General features: G+C 28.5%; 2 protein-coding genes across 2 annotated transcripts in view; both read right to left on the reverse strand.

Annotated features, from left to right (window-relative positions):
* Positions 1 to 13,026, reverse strand: part of LOC136976503 (cullin-3-B-like) — a 199,287-nt gene that overhangs the window by 61,222 nt on the left and 125,039 nt on the right. The window lies entirely within an intron of this gene.
* Positions 1 to 13,026, reverse strand: part of Idh3a (isocitrate dehydrogenase [NAD] subunit alpha, mitochondrial) — a 76,429-nt gene that overhangs the window by 54,220 nt on the left and 9,183 nt on the right. Inside the window, exon 2 of the mRNA XM_067271732.1 lies at positions 4,996 to 5,142. Within this exon, the coding sequence (XP_067127833.1) occupies positions 4,996 to 5,142 (147 nt within the window). The remainder of the gene's footprint in view (positions 1 to 4,995; positions 5,143 to 13,026) is intronic.

Genomic DNA, 13,026 nt, shown 5'->3' on the forward strand with positions numbered 1-13,026 from the left:
ATATTTCATTCAGTTTTTATCATTGCCTTTATCTTATTCGAAACAGTAGTACACTCCATAAGTACGAGTCGTACATATATATTTAAGTTTATGAAAATTTTATGATTTTAATTTTTTGATATTCGGCGGCTCGCATACGATTGTACACTTTCCGATTTGCGACTAAATCTGCGAAACACTTGGGAAATGCTTACGGAACACCAGTGTTCTGCGGAACACCGATTGGGAACCACTGGTTTAAACCAATAAATGTTTAAAGAGGGGTGTGTCTTAGTTTGTTTACCATAGGTGCCAACTTACAATAAATAGACTATAGTTCATACAGACATCTCTGGCCCAATGAAGATCAAATCTCTTGGTGGAGAAAGTTATTTTGTCATGTTTATAGATGATAAATCCAGAAGAATCTTTGTCTACATACTGAAAAACAGAAGTGAAGTATTTGATGCATTTAAAAGATATAAATTAACCTCAGAGAAGCAAACTGAACAAAAAATAAAAATGATTGGAAGTGACAACAGTCAAGAGTATCTAAGCAAGGAGTTCACAAAATTTCTTCAAGATAAGAGAATAAAACATCAGCTGTTGAATATGCACCTCAACAGAATGGTATAGCTGAACATCCAAAACAAATTTTTATCTCAAGAAAACCTACTATATCCCAACTTCATGTGATAGGAAGCAAACTTTTGCTATAAACAATTAACCTGGAAAAAGTAAATTTGCACCAAGAAGTAATGAATATATTGTCTTTGGAAATGAGGTACAAACCACATTATCAGAAGTATAATGATCAAGTTGTTATAATATCACAACTAGAACAGAAGGAGAAATAGGAGAAGAGAATTGTGCAAGACAAGGTGTTCAGGTCCAAACGATGACTCACCTGAAGAAAATGATCTAGTCTCAAGAGATAGTGAGAATATCTTAGAACTAGGTTTGGATGACAATGACCAAGAAAATGGAGCCAACATTCAAATAATCCAAAGAGAAAGGAAAAGCCAAAAAACTACAAACAGGACTTCCTGTCCAACCAAACATTATAAGTAAATCTATAAGAAAACTGAAAAAATTTCCTTGGATATGCCAACATAGATTGAGGCAATAACATTGATGACAGAAAATCCTGTACCAGAATGAACTTTATACTTGCTGGAGCCTCAATATCTTGGAATCTAAAAAGCAGAAACTTGTAGCTTTATCAATTACTGAAATGGAATACATTGCTATATGTGAAGCTGTCCATCTCTGATCACTTCTTACAGAAATTAAATTCATTGAAAAAGTTTTGGGACCAACTGTATTATATAATGATAACCAAAGTGCACAACACCTAGTTAAAAACCCCATGTTTCATTATAGACTTAAACATATTGACATTCAGCATTTCATCAGAGATATGCACAACAAAAACAATATATAAACGTGATGTATAAGCCTTCATGGCAAATGTCAGCAGACATCCTAACTAAAAGTCTTCCTAAAGAAACTCATGATGTGTGTGTTAAAAACTTAGGAATCTGTACTGACATCAAGGGAAAGTGTTGAGACTTAGAAATTCATATGATGTCAGTCATAATTACAAGCAGGAGGTGTAGCAAGTTAAATGTGTGATCTCATCTGTTCCCGCCAAGAATGGTGTTCTATAGGATTGAAGTTTCTGTTACGTAATTTAAATAATGCAATTTATTGGTTTTATCTTTATTTAATTCTTAATAAAGCATATTATGAAAACTAAAGGCCTGAATAATTTATTTAACAACTTCAAAGAGAGATTATTTTAATTGGTTACATTAAGATTTAAATTTAAAATTTAGAAATGCATTTCATGTTAAAATGGAAAATTATCATAGTTAAAAAAAAATAAAATAATACTAAAGGCTGGTTCACATTATATGTCCAGAATAGCAGGTTCCAGTATGGTATTGCTATAACTTGTTGCTGGATGGCAAATCTAAGTGCTGGATTGTATAGTTACAGAATCAATTTTTGCTGAGATGGAAGAGTATTGCAATCCAGCAGCTAGTAGGATTATGTTTAGAGAATATTGTCAATACAGCAACAAGCCATAAACTTTGTTGTCAGTAAAAGTTTTTGAAAACATATTGGATAATAAGAGGATGCTGATAGCCCTCATTAGGTGAAATAAATGCCTTTACAACCAAAAATTACAGAAGTATTATGACTAAATATTATAACACAATGTTTTATTTTACAATATTTTTTGAATAAAAACTGATAGCATTTTTAATTAAATTTTATTAGTAAATAATCAATCCCCTGTATGTTTTTTCATTCATTAAAAATATTTTTAAGTGAGTATTTGATTTATTACATTTATCATATATGACATTACTTTAATGTTTTGTCTTAAAACTTAAAAATTTATAAAACTTTTAATCTGATCTAAAATTTTCATTACAACAGACTTACATCTTTCCTCATGAATATTCCTCAGATTTAATAAAATGGCACAGATTAAAATTGTAACAGTTACCTACCACTATTAATATATTAGGCATAATCAAAAGTTTTTTTGCATTATTCTTTCTTTTCATTCTACAAGAAATAAAAACTATTTATATAAAGATATAAAAGATTGGACTTTTTCTAAGCTTATGCAGTGACATTCATGTACATATCCAAGAAGCTGAGATCCAGACATTCAAACATGTCAGATTACAATCATCAATTGCAAATAAACAGTGTAGTGTCATTTGATTTTCAGGGCAAATGAATAAAATGTCTCTCAAATTCATAGTGAAATGCTTTCGGTGTATGATGAGCAGTAACTAGCAAAAAGAAGTGTGTAGTTGTGGCGTAAAGAATTTCAAAATGGGTAGACCAGTATTGCAACTGAAAGTCAGTCAGGATGTCTGTGTAAGTCTTTTACTGATATAAACATTACCCAAATAGAAGAAATGATGCAAGAAAATTGTCTCATGATAAGGAAAGTCAAATATTAATCATATAGGTAACCTTTGCTTTATTCCAATAGAACATTAACAACAAAAAACATTTTTGAACAGCTTGACTGTCCTGCTTCAGGGCAGTCAAGCTGTTCATAAATGTTTTTGTTAATGTTTTACTGGAATAAAGCAAAGATTACCTGTATGATTAATATTTGTATATTTTTTCAGTTTGATTTTCTTTCTTTTTAATGAAGAAAGTCACTACAAACTTGAATCTATGCTTTAAAACAATGCATAACATTCTTCCAGATTCTTTACAGTACAAGAAAGTTTGTAGGCCCAAAAAAGCTTTTGGATGAGAACAAAGACGGCATGGGGATTTCTTATTGCCTTGGCAATAATACCAGGAGGAGGATGAGACTTCTCAAACAGAATTGTCATAGATAATGAACTGTGGGTACACCATTATACTCTGCATGAAAAACAACAAAGCATGGGGCTTGGAAGCATTCCAGTTCACCTCCACAAAAAAAAAAAAATAAAATAAAAATAAAAACTGTCTCATCTGCTGACAAGATAATGCTGAAAACTTTGCAATTGCTAATTTTTTTGTTTTCAAATAAAATTAATAATAAAAAGTTGACTTATTATCGGGTCATCATTTTTTCAACAAGTAAGAATTTCAAAATTGGGAATCAACTTATATTAAGGCTAATATGGCAACTACTAACTCTAGCAAAAAATAGTATATAATTGTATTGTGGATATTTGATGTAAAAATGAACAGTACTTGAATCAATTCAAAATATTATGGAGCTTAGTCTTCTGACCAAAAGCGGTTACATCTTTCTACTAGAAATATGGAAAACCATCTCAGAAAATCTACCAGCAAAATGCACCTATTCATGTCAGAAGGGATGCATAGCATTATATTCAAGTAGTCAAATACAAAGGCATTGCAGCAAGTGCTTAATCTCTTTGCACAATAAATGCTTTAAAAATATTGTAAAAAAAAGTAATATGGTTTGTTTTCAAATTTGATGATTATTAATAAAAGATTGTGTTTGTTCTGCCATCATCTTTCTGTAACTTGCTATATTGTATATATTTTTAAAAATACAGTAGAGCAGGGATGGGCAACCTTTTTCTATGTAAGGGCCGCATTTTAAGACTTTTGAACTGATGCGGGCCGCATACAAGAGAAAGAGAAAAAAACTGTTGGTAAATCAGAATTATTTATTCATATATAATTATAAATTAGCATAGGTATACTTAATTTAGCTTCTGGAACTGATGTAAACGTAATAACGTATATTGGAAATATTTGGTTAAATATTCGTCACTGCTAGTTTTAAATTAGTTTCAATGTGTCTGTTAGCCGGTTTCTTGTTTTAATTTTTACTAAATTCATTGCAAGAAAAACTATTCACATATATAAATTTTAAAAATAACATTTGAATTTTGTTGCATACTTCCTTAAGCTGGGAAATTGATATATTTATTCACATTTTATGCATTGCGGGCCGCAGGTTGCCCATCCCTGCAGTAGAGCATCGATTATCCGAAACAATTTGGGACTGGGGTTGTTTAAATAATTGATTTTTCAGATAATCGATTAGGTACAAAAAAATATATTAACCTATCCCAAGTTGAAATTCGTTCAAATCCTGGCGCGTCTTTAAGTACTCTCTCATGGTCGCATCAGTGCTGCCAGCTAAAACATGCAGACTAACAAAAATAATATTGGAGTAGCCCAAGACATAACCAAATATTGCAGTACAACAGCACTAGCAGAAATTTAAAATTGCCAACTGGAACGATTTCGGTTAACCAATGTTTCAGTTGATCGATATTCAGATAATTGATGCTCTACTGTATATTCTAATAAATAAAGTTTTATTTCTATAATTTCTAATAAATAATTCTACTTAATAAAAAAAAAATTCAAAACAATTAAAATATTACAAAAAAAAAATAGTGGATTCAAATGGGATAGACTGTTTTTGAGAATTTAAATTATTATTTATTAGAAGTTCATTTGTTTTCTAAAATTTATTTCTTAGTTTTTCTTATTCAAAATTACCTTTGCTGCAGCAAATATCTGCTGTACAGATGCTGAGATTTCTGGACCAATGCCATCACCAGGAATTAAAGTTACAATTTTTTGACCTGTTGACTGAAAACAAACTCCTTGATACAGAGGCAATTTTATATGCCTCAAACTACTTCCCTGTAATATAAATATATATTATTAAATATGATGACATTTAAATTATAAAAACTTAATATAATTTAAAAATTATCTTAAGTTTTTATAATTGATTTTTTTATATTTGTATTTAATTTTTTTTTATAATGATACATCACCTTTCATGACAATTTAAGAACATTAAAACTTTCATTACAGGAAAATACTATTAATACAATTATGTTGACAAATGTTAACTAAAATTAATTTAATTTATTTACGAATGATTCAACTTATAGTCAGTGGAGACTCATGATAAGAACTTGGGACTGCAGCACCCCCAAAGAAAAATAAATCCCAAAGTAATGTCTTGATTTTTATTACATAGTAATTATATAAATTATTATACACAGTTAAAATCAATTTTTTAATCAAAGCCAATGCTGATCAAACCAACATAATTAAAGCAATTCTATTAGGATGGATGTGTGCCATGCACCTCCTGTAACAGCATTGTTAAACAGTCCTATCTCTCAGTCAGAGAACAGTACTGCTTGTTCAGCTGCCATATCTCATGGTAGATGAAATACTTGTAACAGCACTGCACTGTTTAGCAATGCTGTCACAAACAGTGTGGCTGCATGGCAGGAATCAGTTACTAGGTCAGAGCATAGGTTCATGTGCTCTATAATATATAACCTATAAACATTATATGGAAAAGACAAAAATTTCAAATTTTGAATTAATTTATTTTAATTACATTTAAAAAATATATCTTATGAATGTAATATATATATATATATATATATATACAGGGTGGGCCAGCGAAAACGAAACGGCAGAGTGTTCGTGTTCGTCCAAGCAAAGCGCTCGGACAGGTCGATTTTACTCTCGAGGAGACATCTTTTGCAATAAAGTTTTTGCGATTCTGAATACAAAAGACAACAAAAAATTTTAAAAACTCATTTATTTTGTATTAACTAAACAAACATTTATTTCGAAAAAAATGTTTGTTTAGTTAATATTCAGAATGGCAAAAACTTTATTGCAAAAGATGTCCCCTCGAGAGTAAAATCGACCTGTCCGAGCGCTTTGCTTGGACGAACACGAACACTCTGCCGTTTCGTTTTCGCAGGCCCACCCTGTATATATATTAGTGATGTAACGAATAGTATATTCGGCCAGGAGCGTGGCTGAATGGCCGAATTTTCGGCCAAACTATTCAGCTTGATTAACGCAAGTACGAAAATTGGCGTGCAAACCGCATTATGGCAAGGATCGCGCACTCTGCTCTCTATTGGCTCGCTGTCACTATGATTTTTTCTTCCAGTAGGTCTAAATTATTTAAATTAATTAATTAAATTATAATTATTAAAGTTAATATGAGATGGAGCCTAACATCTACCTCTAGTGCCGAATTGGTTTATAATTTATGTAATAGCCGTAAATAGCTCGATATGATTCGGCAGTTGTTGGTATTTAAATGTAAGTTATAACTTATAAGTTATTTTATTTGCAATCGATCTTTTTAACTCTAAAATTTTGTTTTTACTACGTATTTGTAGACTGAATAGTGCCCTAAGGATATACTTTAGTGGGGACATATGGTCTAGTTTCTGCCCAGTTGTGGAATAGTTCAAATATATTATTGGGGGTTTTCTATTTGTGAAGTTTTGTGATATTTTGTTGCTATTGTTTTTGTCAATATTTTTAAAATTAACATGATTTCAAATGTTATCTTTTGCATATAATGAAAAATGCTCCTTCTTTGCTTTATATATAAAATAAATTATATATTAGTTACTCATCTTCTAGAAATAGATAAATAATTCTTTCATTAAATACAATAAGTTTCAATAAAACGTTTCATAAATCATTTTAAAATATCGTAAAAAATATTAAAATATACGCGAATACGAATATAACATAATTAACTAAACAATAATATTAATGCCCGATACATTCTAACCTACACGCCATCAATGCTATATTATTATTTAATTACGAAATAATTTAATACTAGAGTTAGATGCTATTTCTTATTAACTTTAATAATTATAGTTTAATTTTCAGCATTAATAAAAGTTACCAAAATGATTAATTTACTGTGTTTTTGTTATTTCTTACTCCTGTTTTTAGGTATTCGGCCGAATACTGGATAGTAACCGAATATTCGTTACATCACTAAATCACTAATATATATATATATATATATATATATATATATATAATGCGCTAAGTAAAGTAGTAGTTGTTATTCAGCACTCTCACATTAGACAGTCAAGAGCAGCCATATGCTTATAATAATTTCAAAAATATATTGTAAAACTTTTAAGTACAAAAAATATATTTATTTTTGGTATTATCTAATATTAAATGTTTAATTTATATTTAAGCCAAATAATCTGTATTTTAAAAATTTATTTGAAAAAATCTAGCATAAAGTCTAAAAGATCTTATGGGCAATTTTGTTTTTGTCCACAAAAAACATTTTAAATATATATTTTCTCATTATCAATCAAAGTTCTACTATATATTCAACTTCCAAAGAAAAAGAAATTTCAGTACTTCAATATAAGGTACCAGTACATAATTAGCTATCATTAATTACATAAATAAAAACTATTGGTAAACTAATCTATATTAATTCTACTAATATATGTTATCTTTCTTTCTCATTTAATAAATTTTCCTAGCATATAATACTCTTTAATATTAGTTATTTATTATATACTAAAATTGCTACTGATTTCTTTATTGACATTGAATTTATAATAAAACTGGGACAATCATTCTTAGGACAGTTGTTCTTGTCTCTCTTTTTATTTTCCAAACTGTAATAAGGAATTCTGAATAATTTTAAACCTGATAAGAGTTGGGAAGGAAAATCTACTGGATTTTTTCATCTCAATTTTTGTAATCAACATCTGTTGCATAAATCTGAAAAAATATGGAAGATGAATGTCATATTCATCTGATCCTGGGTTTTAGTAGTTCTGTGATAATTAAATATTATCACAAAACTACTACAGAATGGAAGATGAAGTTTAAACAGCAATTATTTTTTTCCAAAGTATTTCTTTTAACCAGTTATACCTAAAATTTTTAGTATTTTTAGTTATAAATTTGTTATAATCTGATGCTAAAAAATTAAAATAGTTTTGTTTCAGGTCTGGTGTAAAAATCATAAACAACAGAACTCTATTGTCCTATTAAAAAGATGAAGGTCAGATGTGGATAAAAATACATGTTCAATTTCATTTATATATTTAAAAAATGCTTACAAATGCCGTGTTATGAAAAAATTAATGAAAACTTACAAATATGAGTTTGTAACTGGAAAAAGAAATTTATTTTTTGACAAAGATATAAAACTAAAAAGTAAATTCATGATTCAGATGTTTGCTTAAATTGTCATTGTTTATTTAAATTATTTAGAAAGCATTACATTACTTAAAGTGTGCATTGCCATAAGGTTGTAAATGCCATTTTTCTCAAAATACATTTTATTAAAGAAATGAATTTTAATTGCAATGTTTTTTCCTACAAAAAAATATTGTGGCGCTCTAAGTGGCTATATTTTGAAGGTGAATTTATGTGCAAGCCATAACGTTTTAAGCGCCAAAGTGCAAGCCATGTGACTTTTGGCGCGTAAAATGTTATGATTTACATTTACATCATTTTGTTATTCCAATTTGTAACGCAGTGAGTTTTTTATGCAGAACCGGATAAGTGAATGCCAGTTTATTAATAGTTAACCTGTATCACCTTATTATTTGATATTTCAAAATGATATTCGGACTTCCATTAATCTTTCAAATTTGAAGTTTTTAAATACATTTTAACTTTTATTACACTAAATTAATACCTTATTGTTTATATTTTCCTTTATTTATCATAATTATATTACAATTGACAAAGATTACAGCCCAGTTCAAGTACCAAAACTGTGGGCCCAACATTGTTGAAGCCAGGAAACAGTCACTAATAGATTATTGCCAGTTTTTAATGTTAAAATTGATATTGAATTTGTAAATTGTGTTTAATAATTTAAATGTAAGTTTTTGGTATTCAAAACTGTTTTTTAGCTGTAGAAACATGAATTTTATGATTGCAATTGTTTTTGGCATTTACAACGTTATGGTTCTAACTCTGTTTTTAAACTTTTTTTGTTTCCTTACTATCATACTTAGGTGTTTGAAATTAAACCCAATGTTTTATTCCAAAGTGTAAATTGTTAAAATAATTTTTATAGCATTTGATTAAAGTTTGTTTATTAGAAAAAGTGTTTTTTCTCTCTCCTGACAACATTATGGCATTGCATGCTTCACTTTATACAAGTTTTTGGACTTACTATTACCTAACAAAGTTTATTGTAACATAGTCTTTGCTGCTTTCTAGTTGTAATTCAAGAGTTACATACACATTATTAAGCAATGATATGCCTGATGATGATGTAAAATCACCACATCATTAGTTGTATGTTCATCTTCACCAAACAGTTAGTGTACTTTTGGGGATACTATGACAATGTCAAGGTGATTATTATCTTTATCACTATCATCTTTATATTATCTGTATAGCTTGTTCTAAACCAGAGCTGTCCAACTGGCGCCCCGCGGGCCGTATACGGCCCGCCAAATTATTTTTACGGCCCGCGAGTACATTTTACTATGAATAAATTTATGTTACTAAATTATTATTATTAATATTAAAATTATTTTACTATGTGAAAATTACAGCCACAATGTTCTCATTAATATATTACGAATATTTTAAAGTTTTCTTTTTAGTATAAATAAAATATTTTTTTAATTAACATAAACTGACTTTTCATTTATCAACCTTCTTGGCCCCTGAAATGTTTGGTGAAGAAAATATGGCCCTCGGGCTATGATAAGTTGGACAGCGCTGTTCTAAACTATTAGCTCTTTTATACCTTGACATGAGTATAAGATAAAATTTTAACAAATATGGAGATAAATTCTTTAGCTCTTTTGAAAAGCAGAAATTAGAAGCTCATTTGTTTATAAGGACAAACAATTTGCACATTATGTAAAACATCCAGATTTTTTTTATTTCCAAGTAACAAAATTTGCAACTGTTTTTTCAAAAGAATGTCATTAAAATTGAGGATAAATTTTACAGCACCCGATATTAAAATCTTTAGATATTCATTGTACACTACAATGATGCTTGATATTTTGATTTTATATATTTTATTTTCAAAAAAGTTTGTTTGCAAAGATATATAGAAGCAAAAATAGATAATATTTCTGACTTAAAATTTTCTTTTGATAGAGATTTGTAAAAATTTAACAAACTCTGTTTTTTTTAAGTAGATTTTTATAAAAATCATTTGCAGCAAGATGAATTAATTGTAGTTGACTTCTCAAAAGTTTGTTTTCAACTACTTCAATTGTTAATGATTAAGCATGTCAGTGAAAACAAACAACTTGGGCTGGATAAATATGCTTCAGAGGTCATATTTGGCTGAAGGGCTGTAGGTTGGATAGCCCTGCACTAAAACATCTTAAAAGTTAAATGTTATGAAATTTTTTCACATTAAAATGAGAATTGGTATGTTTATTGTACTTTAGTATAGTGTGCTTGTTTTCATTCAAGAAATAAAACTTATAAAAACATTTCTCAATGATTAATTTATATTCAAAAATCAATTTATTAAATAAAATTCAAATAGTATTAATATAATTGATAATTTTCTATTTATTTTTTAAAAATCTATTAGAAAGTTTATCTTCTTAATAAATTAATTTGTCAATGTTTATTGAAATATCTTAATTTCTTAACTGTCCTTTTAAAAGGATGTTTAGCATTAATAGATTAAGTTAAGCAAACTTTGTTAGAATAACATTCATTTCTTCCATTGCCAATTCTTTCTTGAATTTATATTTATAGCAAAAAAAAATTTTCATAATATAAAGTAGCATTACTATGAGCTAGGTTTAAAAAATTACATGAAAACATTGGATTCATTGAACAAATTATAAAAATAACTTGGAAAATACATTGAAAAAAATACATTATATTTGCTTACTAAATTTATTGTTATTATAATCATTGTTTTATGGATTATAAATTGTTATCTGTTATAGAAACATCCAACAATCACCTAAATCAGGGGTGGCCAACTTTTGTGCACATAAGATCTACCTTTTATCGTAAAAATGTGTCGCGATCGACTTGTCATAGGCATAGTCTAAGTGGGGAGGGGGAAGTGTGAAATACATACTATGTTTATACACTGTTTCAGTACGAAGTGCACTCACTGCTTATGAGTCGAGTCATAACTGCATGCTTACAGTTGCGTTCGGTTACAAATATAATACATTAAGTCAAGACATCACTAGCGATCGACCAAAATTGGCTTGGCGATCGACTTGTTGGCCACCCCTCACCTAAATTATCAGGCTACAATTCCGCTAATTTTAAATAATTAATATAAAGTAATTTGCTACTAGAGGTAGATGTTAGGCACCATCTCTTAACTAAATTAATAATTGTTATCTGTTATTTTGATTATATTCTTTTTTTAATTCTTTTTGAATATTGTTTAGAATATTGAGGATTGAGAAAAAAACATTAAATTTCTTGAAAAAAGATTGTCCTTATTTTATTTATTTGTTATGAATGATTGGAATTACAAGAACAAAATAAAAATTTTCAATTTTAATGGTTAATGAATTCTATTAATTAATCTTTGCTTTTTTAAAACATGATTTGGATGCTTTGTATGATATTTCTAATAAGTAACAATTTTTTATGAAGTTATTTTTTAATTATTATTATTATTATTTCATCATATTCAATCTTGATAGATCTCCCTAACTGTTTATTATAGTTTAAAGTGAATTCATCACCAACAAATTTTTTCAGTACAGTAGAGAGTCGTTAATCGAAACCCCGGTAATCGGAACGATTTTCAGTCAGACTGTGTCGTGCTGAATCGAACGTTTTTGATATTAGATTTACTCCTAAAGTATAATTTTCATGTTTTTATATTCTTCAATATATTTATTTTGTTTGTACAAAATGAAGAAATAATTTTTAACGATACAATAGCCTCGATTATTATTATAAAAATTTTCGTTAGGCTTAAAATCGACGAAAATTCAACACAAAGCGACATGCAACAGAGAAAAATTTGAACATTGGACAGGTTAACATATTTTTCGTACATAATCGGTAATCGGAACAAATCATTAATCTGAACAACCCCAGTCCCCAATTGATTCCGATTAATGACTCTCTACTGTATTTCTAAACAGTTCATTCATTCACAACATCCTTCTTTATAAACCCTCTCTCCATATACAGGATTCATACTCAAATTTTTGTTTTAATTTCCATGACTTTCTCTGACTTCCCTTGACCAACTTTGTACAAATTCCCCAACTCCTATGTCCCTTACAGTATGGCACATTGACAAAATAAAACAGCATTTGACTTACTATATATGTATGTTTTGCTTCTCCAATATTTTAATTAATTATTTTTTTCTAATTAACAGTTATATATTTTTTATAATTGCCAAATTATTAAAATTAAAAATCAAATGTATTTTTCTGTTATTAATCCACAACCATAAATCAATATGGCTTTGAAAAAAACAAAAAATCAATTATTTTTTATTATTCATTAACAAATTCTATATAATCCATGTACAAAAGTAAATACCATATATTTCCGCAGATAAGACGATAGTTGAATCATAAAAAAAGGCCCCCAAAATCTGGGGTCGTCTTATAGGACAGATACAAAAAAATTAGATTGAAATTTATAAAAATTAAAACCATTATAAAAAAACATGAATAACCCATACGTTTTTGTGAATAGTCAAGGTCATTACCTAAATGCCCGAATCAGTGCAAATGTTTGCAACAATAGCAAGGCAGAAAATAAAAT

Source organism: Centruroides vittatus, unplaced genomic scaffold (genome assembly GCF_030686945.1).
Source record: "Centruroides vittatus isolate TY-2023 unplaced genomic scaffold, ASM3068694v2 contig_400, whole genome shotgun sequence".
In the NCBI taxonomy this organism is placed as follows: domain Eukaryota; kingdom Metazoa; phylum Arthropoda; class Arachnida; order Scorpiones; family Buthidae; genus Centruroides; species Centruroides vittatus.